We start from the raw sequence: 11807 nt of genomic DNA on the forward strand, positions 1-11807 counted from the left end.
AGGGGAGACGGACAAAAGTTAAGGCAGCTCAAAAGAATTGAAAACAAGTGTTCAAACAAATCCTTGTACGTATGTGTTCATTCTAGTCATAATCACCAAAAGACAGAACCAACGCAAATGTCCATCAACAGATGAATGAGCAAACACAAAGTGGTGATACGATAATATTCCATACAACGGAATAGTACTAAACCGTGACGAGGAATGAGCTCTGGCACGCTGCAGCACGGGTGAGCCTACAGAACGTCAGGCTGAAGGAATCCAGACACGGAAGGCCACGTGGTGTATGATCCCACTTATATGAAATGTCCTGAACAGGCGAATCGATGAGTGTAGATTAGTGGTTGCCAGCGGCTGGGTGGGGACTGGAAAGTGATGGCTAATAGGGACGAGGTCTCCTTTGGGGTGATGGAAATGTTCTGGAACTAGATACAGGCGGTCCATGCACGAACTGACACTGAGCTGCACATTTTTAAATGGTGAAAGTCTGGTGTTCCAGGAGCCAGCTGGTGCAGACCTGGCTTAGGGAGCGGTCATGCAACCTCTACCTCAGTTTCTTTCTTTATAAAAATTGGACCAGAGACTGCCCTGGTGGTCCAGCGGTTGAGCATCTGCCTTGCAACGCAGGGGACGAGGGTTCGATCCCTGGCCGGGGAACTAAGACCCCACATGCCACAGAACGACAAAGCCCTTGTGCCACAATTACTGAGCCTGCTCACTCCGGGGCCCTCACGTTAAAGCAGGAGAGCCCAAGTATGGCAGTTAAGACTGGATGCAGCCAAATAAACAAATACATTTTTAAAAATTGGGCAAATTCCCCCGGCTCCTACATAGCACCACTGTGAGGACCAAATCAGAAAGGGTGTCAGTGGCTCCTCCCCAACGCAAGTCACTATTAGCAGTCTGGCGCACTTTAAGATGTAGACAACATCTGTCAAAGATGTGGCCTTGGTTTGGGGTCATCAGAACCAAAGACTGACACGATTGCTGAGATGTGGTTTATCTGGGAAGTGACAGAGTCCAGCTGCTGGTGCAGGAAACCGGGGTTCAATCTCTGAGTCTGGAAGATCCCCTGGGGAAGGAAACAGCAACCCACTCCAGTATTCTTGCCTGGGAAATCCCATAGACAGAGGAAGCTGGCAGGCCTCAGTCCATGGGGCTGCAAAGAGTTTGGACACAACTTAGTGACTAAACAACAACGTCCCCCAGAAGCCCTAGAGCCCTGCAGTGGGCACCAATGAGCAGATGGCCCTGAGGGCAATTGGGACTCCATCCCACTGGGGACCCCAGGGAGACGCATAGAACACACACGGCAATTGGTCCCACTCCAGGGGCAAGGGGCTGGGGTATTTATCCTCTCATCACCATCCAGCATTAGCTGAGATCTGTTCCTGGGGGGCTGACCCCTCACGTTCCTGGCCGTCCCTGTGTACCAGCTAGACATGCACCTGTGACCACAGGAGGCCCCAGGCAGGGCCACAGGGATTTACTGTGAGTGGCCTTCATCACATAGAGACTACTGTGGAGGGGACGGAGGCATAGATAGCATCTGTTCAAGCTTCAAGGCACTTTTGCAACAGCAGGCATAAATGGGATATTGAAAGCACTTAACTCTGCTATTTGTGATTGAGAAGAACTATTAATTTTTGGATGCCCGCCAAGTGCCAACACCTTGCCTAACTCCCACAAGGGTCACCACTGTTGTCAACTCAATACAATCCCTGGTCTCTCTCCTTTACTTTAAAAAAAAAGAAAATTATTTGTCTTCACCAGGTCTGAGTTGTGGCATGTGGGATCTAGTTCCCTGACTAGGGATTGAACCCAGCTCCCTGAGTGCAGAGTCTTAGCCATTGGACCACAAGGGAAGCCCCTCTCTCTCCTTTATTTCTTGCTTCCTTTGGAATGATGACATTTAGAACAGAAGGCCAGATGCCACCTTCAGGGAAATTGCTCAGAGCAACAAGGGGCCCATTCCCATCAGAGAATACTTTATTCAAACCCTTTAAAACATATTTTGGTGAAATAAAAATTTTGAAAAGACTTCATGAGTCTCCCATCTTCAGGATGGTTCTAGGTACAAGGCACATAGAGCCTCAGACTCAGAAGACCACCTGAGATGCCAGCTGAGTTTATGAGGACAAATGGAGCAGGAATGACAAAAATGTTCCCTTAAAACCCAGCACACTCTCTTTCCCTGATTTAAATATACTTGTCATTTGTATCAGTTATTTATTGCTGCATAACAAATTATCCCTAAACATCAGCAGCTCAAAACAACACATTTCTTATCTAACAGTTTCTGTGGGTCAGGAATCTGGGCATGGCTCTCCTGAGTCCTCCCCTCCACACTGTGATCAAGATCTGCTTTGAAGCTCACTTTGTGTTGTTGGCAGGATTCAATTCCCTATGAGCTGTGGAACTGAGGCCCTAGGTTCCTTGATGGCTGTTGGCCAGAGGCTGCCCTCAGTTCCGTGACATGTGGATCTCTTTATAGAGCAGCATGTATCATCAAAGACAGCAAGAGAGCCTGTAACAAGATGAAAGTCTTGTATTTTAAACTTAGTTACAAAAGTGAAGTCCCAGAACCCTTACTGTATTCCATTGGTTAGGAGTAAATCTAGGGACTTCCTGGTGGTCCCCTGGCTAAGACTCCATGCTCCCAATGTAGGAGGTCTGGGTTCAATCCATGGTCAGGGAACTAGATCTGACATGCCACAACTAAGAGTTCAAATGCCAAAATTAAGACCTGGCTCAGCCAAATATATAAATTCAAATAGTTTTTAAAAAGAACAGGCAGAATGAATGATGGGATAGAAGCCTTGTGGGAATTGGCAGGGAGGGGCCCAAAGGGGATGCTCAGGTTTGGCACAGATCAATGCTCTGATTTGGGGGTGGGGAGAGAAGCAGGGACCACAGCCGGCCTCTGAAACATTTAAATACAACTGTGGGGTTTGGGCTTCCCTGGTGGCTCAGATGGTAAAGAATCTGCCTGCAGTGTGGGAGACCTGGGTTCGATCCCTGGGTTGGGAAGATCCCCGGGGGAAGGGAATGGCAACCCACTCCAGGATTCTTGCCTGGAGAATCCCACAGACAGAGGAGACTCGTGGGCTACAGTCCATGGGGTTGCAAAGAGTCAGGCATGACTGAGGGCTAACACTTTCACTTTCATAGTGTGGGGTTTTCCACTAGCAGAGGCCATCCACTCTGCATGGACTTCGGGCTGCAGAAACCTTCCGGCAGAGAAGGACTTTCAGAGCCAGGAAGCATTTTTGCAATAGTCAACATGGACAATGGAGAGACATGCCCCCACAAAAATTCCCCCTCAGAACTACCCTTTGAGGTGAGGACCAGTGAGATGCCCATCGTATAGATAGACAAACTGAGGTATAGAGAGATTAAGCCATTGCTCAGGGTGACCAGCTAGTGAGCATTGGAGCTGTGACCGCATGTCTTCAGAAATCTCTCTCTCAGTACTCAGGTCCCTGCAATACCCAGCTCTCAGCGCCCAGGAGAGAGCAAAAGGCAAAAGGATAAAGCTCTTCTTTCCCCTCTCCTGTGTGTGCATAGCTGCTTAGTCATGTCCAATTCTTTGTGACCCTATGGACTGTAGCCCACCAGGCTCCTCTGTCCATGGGATTCTCCAGGCAAGAATCCTGGAATGTGTTGCCATTTCCTTCTCCAGGGGATCTTCCCAACCCAGGGACTGAACCCAGGTCTCCTGCATTGCAGGTGGATACTTTACTGCCTGAGCCACCAAGAAGCCCCCTCCCCCTGTAGCCCAAGATGATATAAGCTCAGTCAGAGTGTTGATCAATGTGGCCCAAGTCAGGAGTTGCGGAGCCGGGGGACAGGCTCCATCGGGATCCTCTGGTCCCTTTGTGAGGCTGTCTGTCGCCAGGCCCTGTGGGGTTCAGAGAGTTGCGATTTTGCAGAGTCAGTGACTGGCCACGATGATTGGTCCACCTGGACCCAAGGCCAGCCCAGGTTATCCGGGGGCCCCTGGTCACACACAGATGCCCTGGAAAGTGATCTGGGGCTGGTTTCAGGATGGCCAAGATCCCAACCAGGGAGAACAAACAGCCTTTGCTTCCTAGGTGGATCAGATTCCACGGCTGGCGCCACAGCAGCCTGGGTGGGTCCGGCAGGTGCCGGCTGTGCCCAGAACGGGGAGATTCCAGGAGATATCTTAGCACCAGGGGCCTAACTTTCCCAAGGCAGCTGACATGTGTGGGGGAGGGGTACATTTTGCAGTCTCCCTTTCCTGCCAGGCTCCTCTATCTGTGGAATTCTCCAGGCAAAAAAAAACTGGAGTGAATAGCTATTCCCTTCTCCAGGAAATCTTCCCTACCCAGGGAACGAAATGACTCCGGGTCTCCTGCATTGCAGGCAAATTCTTTACCATCTGAGCCATCATCGCCTATGTTCTTAACAGAAATAATTGACTTTCATTATTCACAGAGTCTATATTTGCCAGTCCTCCTACTGGCTCAAATCTGTGACTCCCAAATTAACACTCACAGTGCTTTAGTGGTCACTGAAGGACATACACAGTGAAGGGAAAAAAAATTTTTTTTGGCCATGCTACATGTCTTGCTGGATCTTAGTTCCCCAATCAGGGATTGAACGTGGCTACTGCAGTGAAAACGCTGTGTCTTAACCACTGGACCACCAGGGAATTCCCAGTGCAGGGAAAAATTTGAGTCCCCAGAGGTACATGTTTGCAGCTGTGGTGGGACAAGCCGATGCTCTGCCTTCCTGTTCCAGCTCACAGGCATCATTCTTGAGGTCTAGCTAGTGGGAAATTTTTCATTTTTGTGCTTTTTCATTGGTGATTTTTGCTGTTCAAAAAGGTCCCCAAGTGTGGTGCTGAAAAGCTATCTAGTGTCCGCAAGTGCAAGAAGGCTGGGATGTGCCTCCGGGAGAATATACTGTTAGATGAGCTTTGTTCGGGCTTCCCTGGTGTCTCAGTTGGTAAAGAATCTGCCTGCACTGCAGGAGACCTGCGTTCAATCCCTGGGTCTTGAAGATTCCCTGGAGAAGGAAATGGCAACCCACTCCAGTATTCTTACCTGGGAAATCCCATGGACAGAGGGGCCTGGTGGGATACAGTCCAGGGGATCACAAGTGTCAGGCATGATTTTGCTCAGACATGAGTTATAGGACTAGTGGCTGTGAGTTCACCATTAATCAGCTGCGTGTTAAACAAGGTGTCTTGAAACGCACAGGTTATGTATTGATGACTTGAGAAAAATGTGACCAGAGGCTTAGAGGAACCTACCTGTGTCCCCTGGAGACACCAGTATTTCCTAATTCAGGGTTCCCTCCACTTTATACACGATAACTATCATGATTCATGAGAATTCATGGTTTGTGTCCACCACACGGTAGAGGAAAAGAGATACAGACAGCAGTACAGTTTGATGGTTAAGAAAGCAGGCTCTGGGTTCGAATCCCAGCTCTGAATTTAGCCACCTCGTGCCTCAGTTTCACTATCTGTGAAATGGCCACAAAACCAGGACTTCCCACTGGGCTCGGGAGGACTAAATGAGGTACTACGCACCAGATATTAGGGAGAAGGTCCTCACAGTACAAACCGTAGCTGTTACTATTATTATGGTTGGGTGCAACGATGGAGGGGCGGGACCTGATGTGGTCCAGAATCACGGAGCCTGTTTCTCCCTGTAGAATGGGAGCGGCAGCAGCGCCCCCTCCCCTCCAGGTTTTCACCCACTTGCTCAGCGTGCGTCCACCCCAGCTCCCGCGAGACACAGAGACACACAGTCAGGATGGAGATTATAGATAACCTCTGGACAGCGTGGTGTTTATTACCAGGACACCCGCATGGCCTCCAGGCACCAGAGAGTTTTGACACAAATGACTTGAAGGCACTGGTTTCTGTCCAGCCCCCACCCCTATCCATTAGGGCCCGGGAACCCATCACAGGGCGGACCGGTCATGCTCCCTCCTCCAGGCTGCAGCTCCTCCAAGTGGCCGAGGGTCCAGCATGCCTTGCGCTGCTAAAGGTCCCAAGGTGGAATGGGCTGGGCAGCTGCCAGTCAGCGGGGTGATGGGGTGGGGAGGGGCGGTGTCAGGTGTGGCGGCTCCTCCCTGGGACTGCTGAAGGGCTAAGAGACGCTTGGAGGCAGGCGGGCAGCTGCCGTCTTCTCCACCACGAAGCCGTAGTTGTACTGGCGGGTGAGGAGTGGGGTGAAGGGAGAGTACAAAGTGAGAGAGCAGCCACTGGGGGGCGCCAGAGGAATGGTAGTGTGTGGGGCATGAGGGATCTGCAGCCCTCAAGGTGGGTTACAGCTGGGACAGAAGTGGGGCCCAGGGGAGAGGAGGTGGCCTGCATCCCCGCAACTCCACCCCCTCCCTAATCCCACACCCACCTCCGCCTCAATGTCCGCCAGCGATTTGATGGTCAGATCAGCAAAGGCAGAGAAGGCCTGGCAGGCAAGGGCAGGTCAGTCTGGGACAGGGACCCCAACCTGGAACCCTTGTTCCCTCATCTTCATGAAAGGCCCCCTCAATATTTGCCTGAACATCATCTCCCCTTCCTGCCACTGCCTCTCGCCCCCCAGCATCCAGCTGCCCCTCCTGAACCCCTCATTCCAGAAGGAGACCCTCCCACCCCCACCCCTTGGCCTCCAGCCTCTTCCCACTCAGGAACTCCCCTCTGTGCTGGATACACACGCTGATACATCCTGCATCGTGGTGCCTAAAAACTCAAGGGGTGGGGGCAGCCCCAGACTCCCCAGGACCTGGACTCACCAGGGGACCACAGCTCTTGCCCTCGAATCGGGGGTGCAGCGTGAAGGGAACCCCATCCATGGCTGAGGAAAGTGGGTGAGAGGGATGGAGCTGAGGCTGAGGAGACTTGAAGCCTGCCTGTTGCCCACCCCAACCCAAGAAGCCCAGCCTAGAGGTCTCGGCTCTTCCCAGTCTTGACAGAACAGGGCAAGCCCAGGGCTGGTCCAACCCTGCCCTGGCCTCTACCTGGGGGTACAACCTCGGACCCCCCCACCCCCACCCCAGGGTGTCAATCTCCCCACTCTGCTCTCACCTGAGATGCCATAGAGGTTGGAGGCCTCATAGATGGAGTCGTTCCTCCGCAGGGTAGAAGCCCGAGAGCCCAGTCTGGATAGTGTCCGCTCCGGGAAGCCACCTTTGCTGATGGAGGCAGGACAGCCCAGGTCGGCGACCTGATGCTGACCCCGCCCCCACCCCAGCCCCATAGCTGGAGGACTCACCTCGGCTGGCCCGGCGAGTCCAGGGAGAGGTCCCTCACGTCTCGGCTAAGAGCTCGGGGCTTGGGCACTGGCCGAGGGGCCTTGGCCTTCCTACACCAAATGGCAAAGCCCCCCATGTCCCTAGGGGAGGAAGAAGAGAGAGAAGGGGCTCTGGCCTGATGTGCAGCCAGGGATGAGAACAGCTGCCAGCAGGAAGACAGGCTCTGGTGACCTCAGGTCTCAGCCCACACCATCAGCAACATCCTAACTAATCCTGCTGGGTTCAGTCACCGTATCGGGCACTTCGGACACACCAGCTCCTCACCACTGCCCAGTGAGATCCCAGTACAACTGTCCCCATCTTAACATGTGGAAACTGAGGCACAGAGAGGTGGCAGAGGGATGTGAGGCCTCATGGGAGTCCCTGAGAGCCAGAGGGGCAGGCAGGGAGTTGGGAGGGCAAAGAAGGAAGGCGGGGGAGCAGGCGTACCCTACTCGCAGGTATCCAGGGACTGTCTTGGTTTTCCCACTCAGTCGGATGTCAAAGACAGCTGTGTCCGCGGCCCCCAAGGGCACCAGCTTCACGCACATGCGTTTCTTCTTGGACACGGAGGCCTCTGGGAAGGGGAGGGGTGGGGAGCAAGGGGGTGAGAAGAGGCAAGAAGCAGGGAAGGGGTCCAAAGATGGCTCCAGGAGATCGCTCTCCAGGGTACCATTTATCATGAATGGTAAAGTCATAGGAGGAGAATCCATGATGCTTTTAGGAGCCATTGGGACAGGCTCATCTTTGGTGATATGGAGGAGCACTCATGGGGTGGTCATGGGGACCACAGTGAGGGTGGGAAGCTGTGGGATCAGATAGCACCGGGTGCCCGTGCTGGCCCTCCAAACTCACTTGCCCTCAGCCCTCTAACCCAGAGATCAGCAAACTACAATGGATAAGCCAAATCTGACCCAGAGTCTATTCTTGTCTGGCTCATGAGCTAAGCATGGCTTTTACATATATGCATATATGTGCAAGGGCTTTCCCAGATGGCATTAGTGGTAAAGAACCCGCAGGAGACATAAGAGACACGGGTTTGATCCCTGTGTTGGGAAGATCCCCTGAAGGAGGAAATGACAACCTACTCCAGTATTCTTGCCTGGAGAATGCCATGGACAGAGGAGCCTGACGGGCTACAGTCCACAGGGTCACCAAGAGTTGGACACAATTTAGTGACTAAACAACACTTATCTATTGGTACAGGACTTGGCAAACTTTTTCTGTAAAGGGCCAGGTAGTAAATATATTAGACTTTGCAACCCAGATGCTGTCTATGGCATATATATGCATACTATGTCCCTCCAGTCATGTCCAACTCTTTGCAACCCGCCAGGCTTCCCTGTCCATGGGATTCTCCAGGCAAGAATACTGGAGTGGATTGCCATTTCCTCCTCCCAGAGATCTTCCCCATGCAGGGATGGATCCCGCGTGTCCTGCATTGGCAGGCAGGTTCTTTACTGCTGAGCCACCAGAGAAACCCACCAATAGATATATGCTGACAGTCAAATACAAATGACAAGACACGGAGAGGGCATGGAAGGCAGGGAGAGCCTGATTAGAAAGCAGAGCAGTCAGGGCCGAGAGCTGGGAGAGCAGTCCCTGTACAAAAGCCTGGAAATGGAAAAGAGAACTGCGCCTGGATCAGCTTGGCTACAGTGTAAGAAGGTGGAGTAACAACAGGAATAAAACAGGTAGCACAAACTGAACACTTACTCTAAAGAGAGACACATTTTTTACGCAGGGCGGGGTTCATCACCCCGCCCTAGATCAATCCTCAGCCAACACCGTCATTACCCAGAGCATCGAGGGGGCGGCCAAGGCTCAAAAATCGCGCGCCTATGGTCTTTCCATTCCCTCCCTGCCTGGTCTTCCCGGCAGAGAGGAGCGAACTTGCCCCTCACCCCCTCCACACACCCACCCCTGCCTTCGACGTGGGACTCACTCGAGTCCAGGGGGTCGCAGACTGGTGAGAATCCCGGCGGGAGGGGGCTCTTGTCCACTAGGATCTGGATGTCGACCACCACGTTCTCCTGTGGATTCTGGGGTCGGGGTCGGGGTCGGGGCGCGGGGGGAAACAGGGAGAATCACTCAGCAGCAGGGACTGTGTCCCGGGCATAATGCTCCGCGAATAGACAGGGGAAGTGGGAAGGGCGGGGGGTTCCGAGGATGGGAGCTCCCTACCTCTAGGCTGCCCAAAGGATTGAGGCACAGGAAGTAGCCAGATTTCTGAGCGAAAGTCTTGCCGAAGCTGGCGGGCGCCCCCTCCACAGTGCAGGAGATCTGCAGCGCGAACGCTGGTCAGAGGCAGGATATCACCTGGCCGCAGCCGCGGCTGCCCCCGATTCAACCCCCGGCCCCTAGTGCCGCTGCCTTCCCGTCCCCGGCCCCCTGACATCGCTCACCGCACTGAATCCCCGCGGCGGGGGCGCCGAGGCCGACGACCAGGCTAAGCCAGCCAACGGCATCCCGTTGGCCCCGGGCCCCGGATCCATCCTCCAAAACAAGCACCGAAGGCGGCAGACAGCCTCGGACCTTCCAGCCGCAGCTGGACTACGGAGTTCGACAGGAACCTGAACTACAACTCCCAGACGGCCTTGCGATGTCGGGGGGCCAGGAAACGCGGTATGCGCGTGCCGGGAAAGCCGCCGGCCAATCTTGTGGGGACAAGGAGCCACGTCCCTCAGGTGCGCCCGTGGGAGACGTTTGCGGAAAACTGTCTCGCTTTCACCTCAAGCCCAGCGACTTCTGCCGGAAATGTCTCGCTATCTGGGAACCAGAACTACATTTCCCAGAATTCCGTGCGGTATCAGCCTCTCCTCCAGAGCTACTGTCGTCGGTGTTTCCCGGAAATTTCCGAGAGAAATATGAAAAATCCGCAATTTTTGATCCTAGAGACACTTGCATGGGTTATACAGCGACTAGTAAAAAGTACGGACCAGCGTGAGCCATGAAATCTTGGTGTAACTTGAGGATTTATTCACACATATAATTCATTAAGATGGTATAAAAGTATTTAGAATGGCTAAGTGCTTTACACGCTTAGATGGAACATATATGGTCAACTGGGGAACAGAATATTATCTACTCCTATACATGTTCCAGCTTTTTACCGTATTATCGATTAGTCCACTGCCTGTTTTTTTGATGCCACAGGAGAGCAAAAAATGGTTTTTATATTTGTGATAAAATAAAATCGTTTTTAATGTAGGATGAGAAAAATTTTAATGTAAAATTCTCTCTGCCCTCTTGGGTGACTACCTGCTCGCCTTTAGTGTGCGTTATGTGTCTGTATTATAGATTAACTAAATTTACGCCAAAGCCTTTGACTGTGTGGATCACAACAAACTGTGGAAAGTTCTTACAGAGATGGGAATGCCAGACCACCTGACCTGCCTCCTGAGAAATCTGTATGCAGGTCAAGAAGCAACAGTTAGCACTAGACATGGAACAACAGACTGGTTCCAAATCGGGAAAGAAGTATGTCAAGGCTGTATATTGCGAAATGCTGGGCTGGAGGAAGCACAAGCTGGAATCAAGATTGCAGAGAGAAATATCAATAACCTCAGATATGCAGATGACATGACCCTTTCGGCAGAAAGCAAAGAACTAAGGAGCCTCTTAATGAAAGTGAGAGAGGAGAGTGAAAAAGTTGGCTTAAAACTCAACATTCAGAAAATGAAGATCATGACATCAGGTCCCATCACTTCATGGCAAATTAGATGGGGAAACAATGGAAACAGGGACAGACTTTATCTGGGGGGGCTTCAAAATCACTGCAGATGGTCGACTGAAGCTGTGAAATTAAATGACGCTTGCTCCTTGGAAGAAAAGCTATGACCAACCTAAACAGCATGTTAAAAAGCATAGACATTACTTTACTAACAAAGGTCCATCTAGTCAGAGCTATGGTTTTTCCAGTAGTCATGTATAGATGTGATCATTGGACTATAAAGAAGGCTGAGTGCAGAAGAATTGATGCTTTTGAACTGTGGTGTTGGAGAAGACTCTTGAGAGTCCCTTGGACTGCAAGGAGAACCAGTCCATCTTAAAGGAAATCAGCCCTGCATATTCATTGGAAGGACTGGAAGGGGACAACAGAGAATGAGATGGTTGGATGGCATCACCGACTCTATGGACATGAGTTTGAATAAGCTCTGGGAGTTGGTGATGTACAGGAAAGTCTGGTGTGCTGCAGTTCACGTGGTTGCAAAGAGTCGGACACAACTGAGCGACTGAACTGAGATCTTAACACAGGAATGCCTGCTTAGAAAAGAGCAATTTTCTTCTGGTGCCTGCCAGGCAGTGAGGCAAGATATAGATGGGCTCCAGTTAGATTTCTATAACTGGCCTCCTGTTTGCATTTCATGGGGCACAAAGAAGTGGGCTTTAGGCTGAACACTTAGAACTGTTAGCATTTTCTGATATAAGAGGTAGGTGGTCTCCAGTTAAGGCATTATAATCAGCCTCCTGTTTGCCCAATTGCACTCATCTCACACGCTAGTAAAGTAATGCTCAAAATTCTCCAAGCCAGGCTT

General features: G+C 51.8%; 1 protein-coding gene across 1 annotated transcript; it reads right to left on the reverse strand.

The window, feature by feature from the left end:
- Positions 1 to 5787: 5787 nt before the first annotated feature.
- MVB12A (multivesicular body subunit 12A) lies at positions 5788 to 9849 on the reverse strand. Its single transcript, XM_086413590.1, has 9 exons — positions 9675 to 9849; positions 9454 to 9552; positions 9215 to 9311; positions 7720 to 7846; positions 7251 to 7370; positions 7064 to 7170; positions 6772 to 6833; positions 6390 to 6446; positions 5788 to 6188 (listed from the first exon to the last, which is right to left on the reverse strand). Exons 1-9 carry the CDS (start codon positions 9762 to 9764, stop codon positions 6126 to 6128), a joined length of 822 nt encoding a protein of 273 aa, XP_086269716.1. The 5' UTR covers positions 9765 to 9849; the 3' UTR covers positions 5788 to 6125.
- Positions 9850 to 11807: the final 1958 nt, after the last annotated feature.

This window comes from Bos grunniens, chromosome 7 (assembly GCF_055505025.1).
Source record: "Bos grunniens cultivar Pamir isolate PY7600 chromosome 7, Bosgru_T2T1.0, whole genome shotgun sequence".
Taxonomy (NCBI): Eukaryota; Metazoa; Chordata; class Mammalia; order Artiodactyla; family Bovidae; genus Bos; species Bos grunniens.

Excerpts from the sequence above, each read along its gene's own strand:
- MVB12A (XM_086413590.1), bottom strand. The coding sequence starts at position 9,764 with ATGGATCCGGGGCCCGGGGCCAACGGGATGCCGTTGGCTGGCTTAGCC. Across the intron at positions 9,312-9,453 it reads ATCCTTTGGGCAGCCTAGAG|AATCCACAGGAGAACGTGGT; the intron begins GTAGGGAGCTCC and ends CCCCGACCCCAG. Across the intron at positions 7,171-7,250 it reads GACTCGCCGGGCCAGCCGAG|CAAAGGTGGCTTCCCGGAGC; the intron begins GTGAGTCCTCCA and ends TGCCTCCATCAG.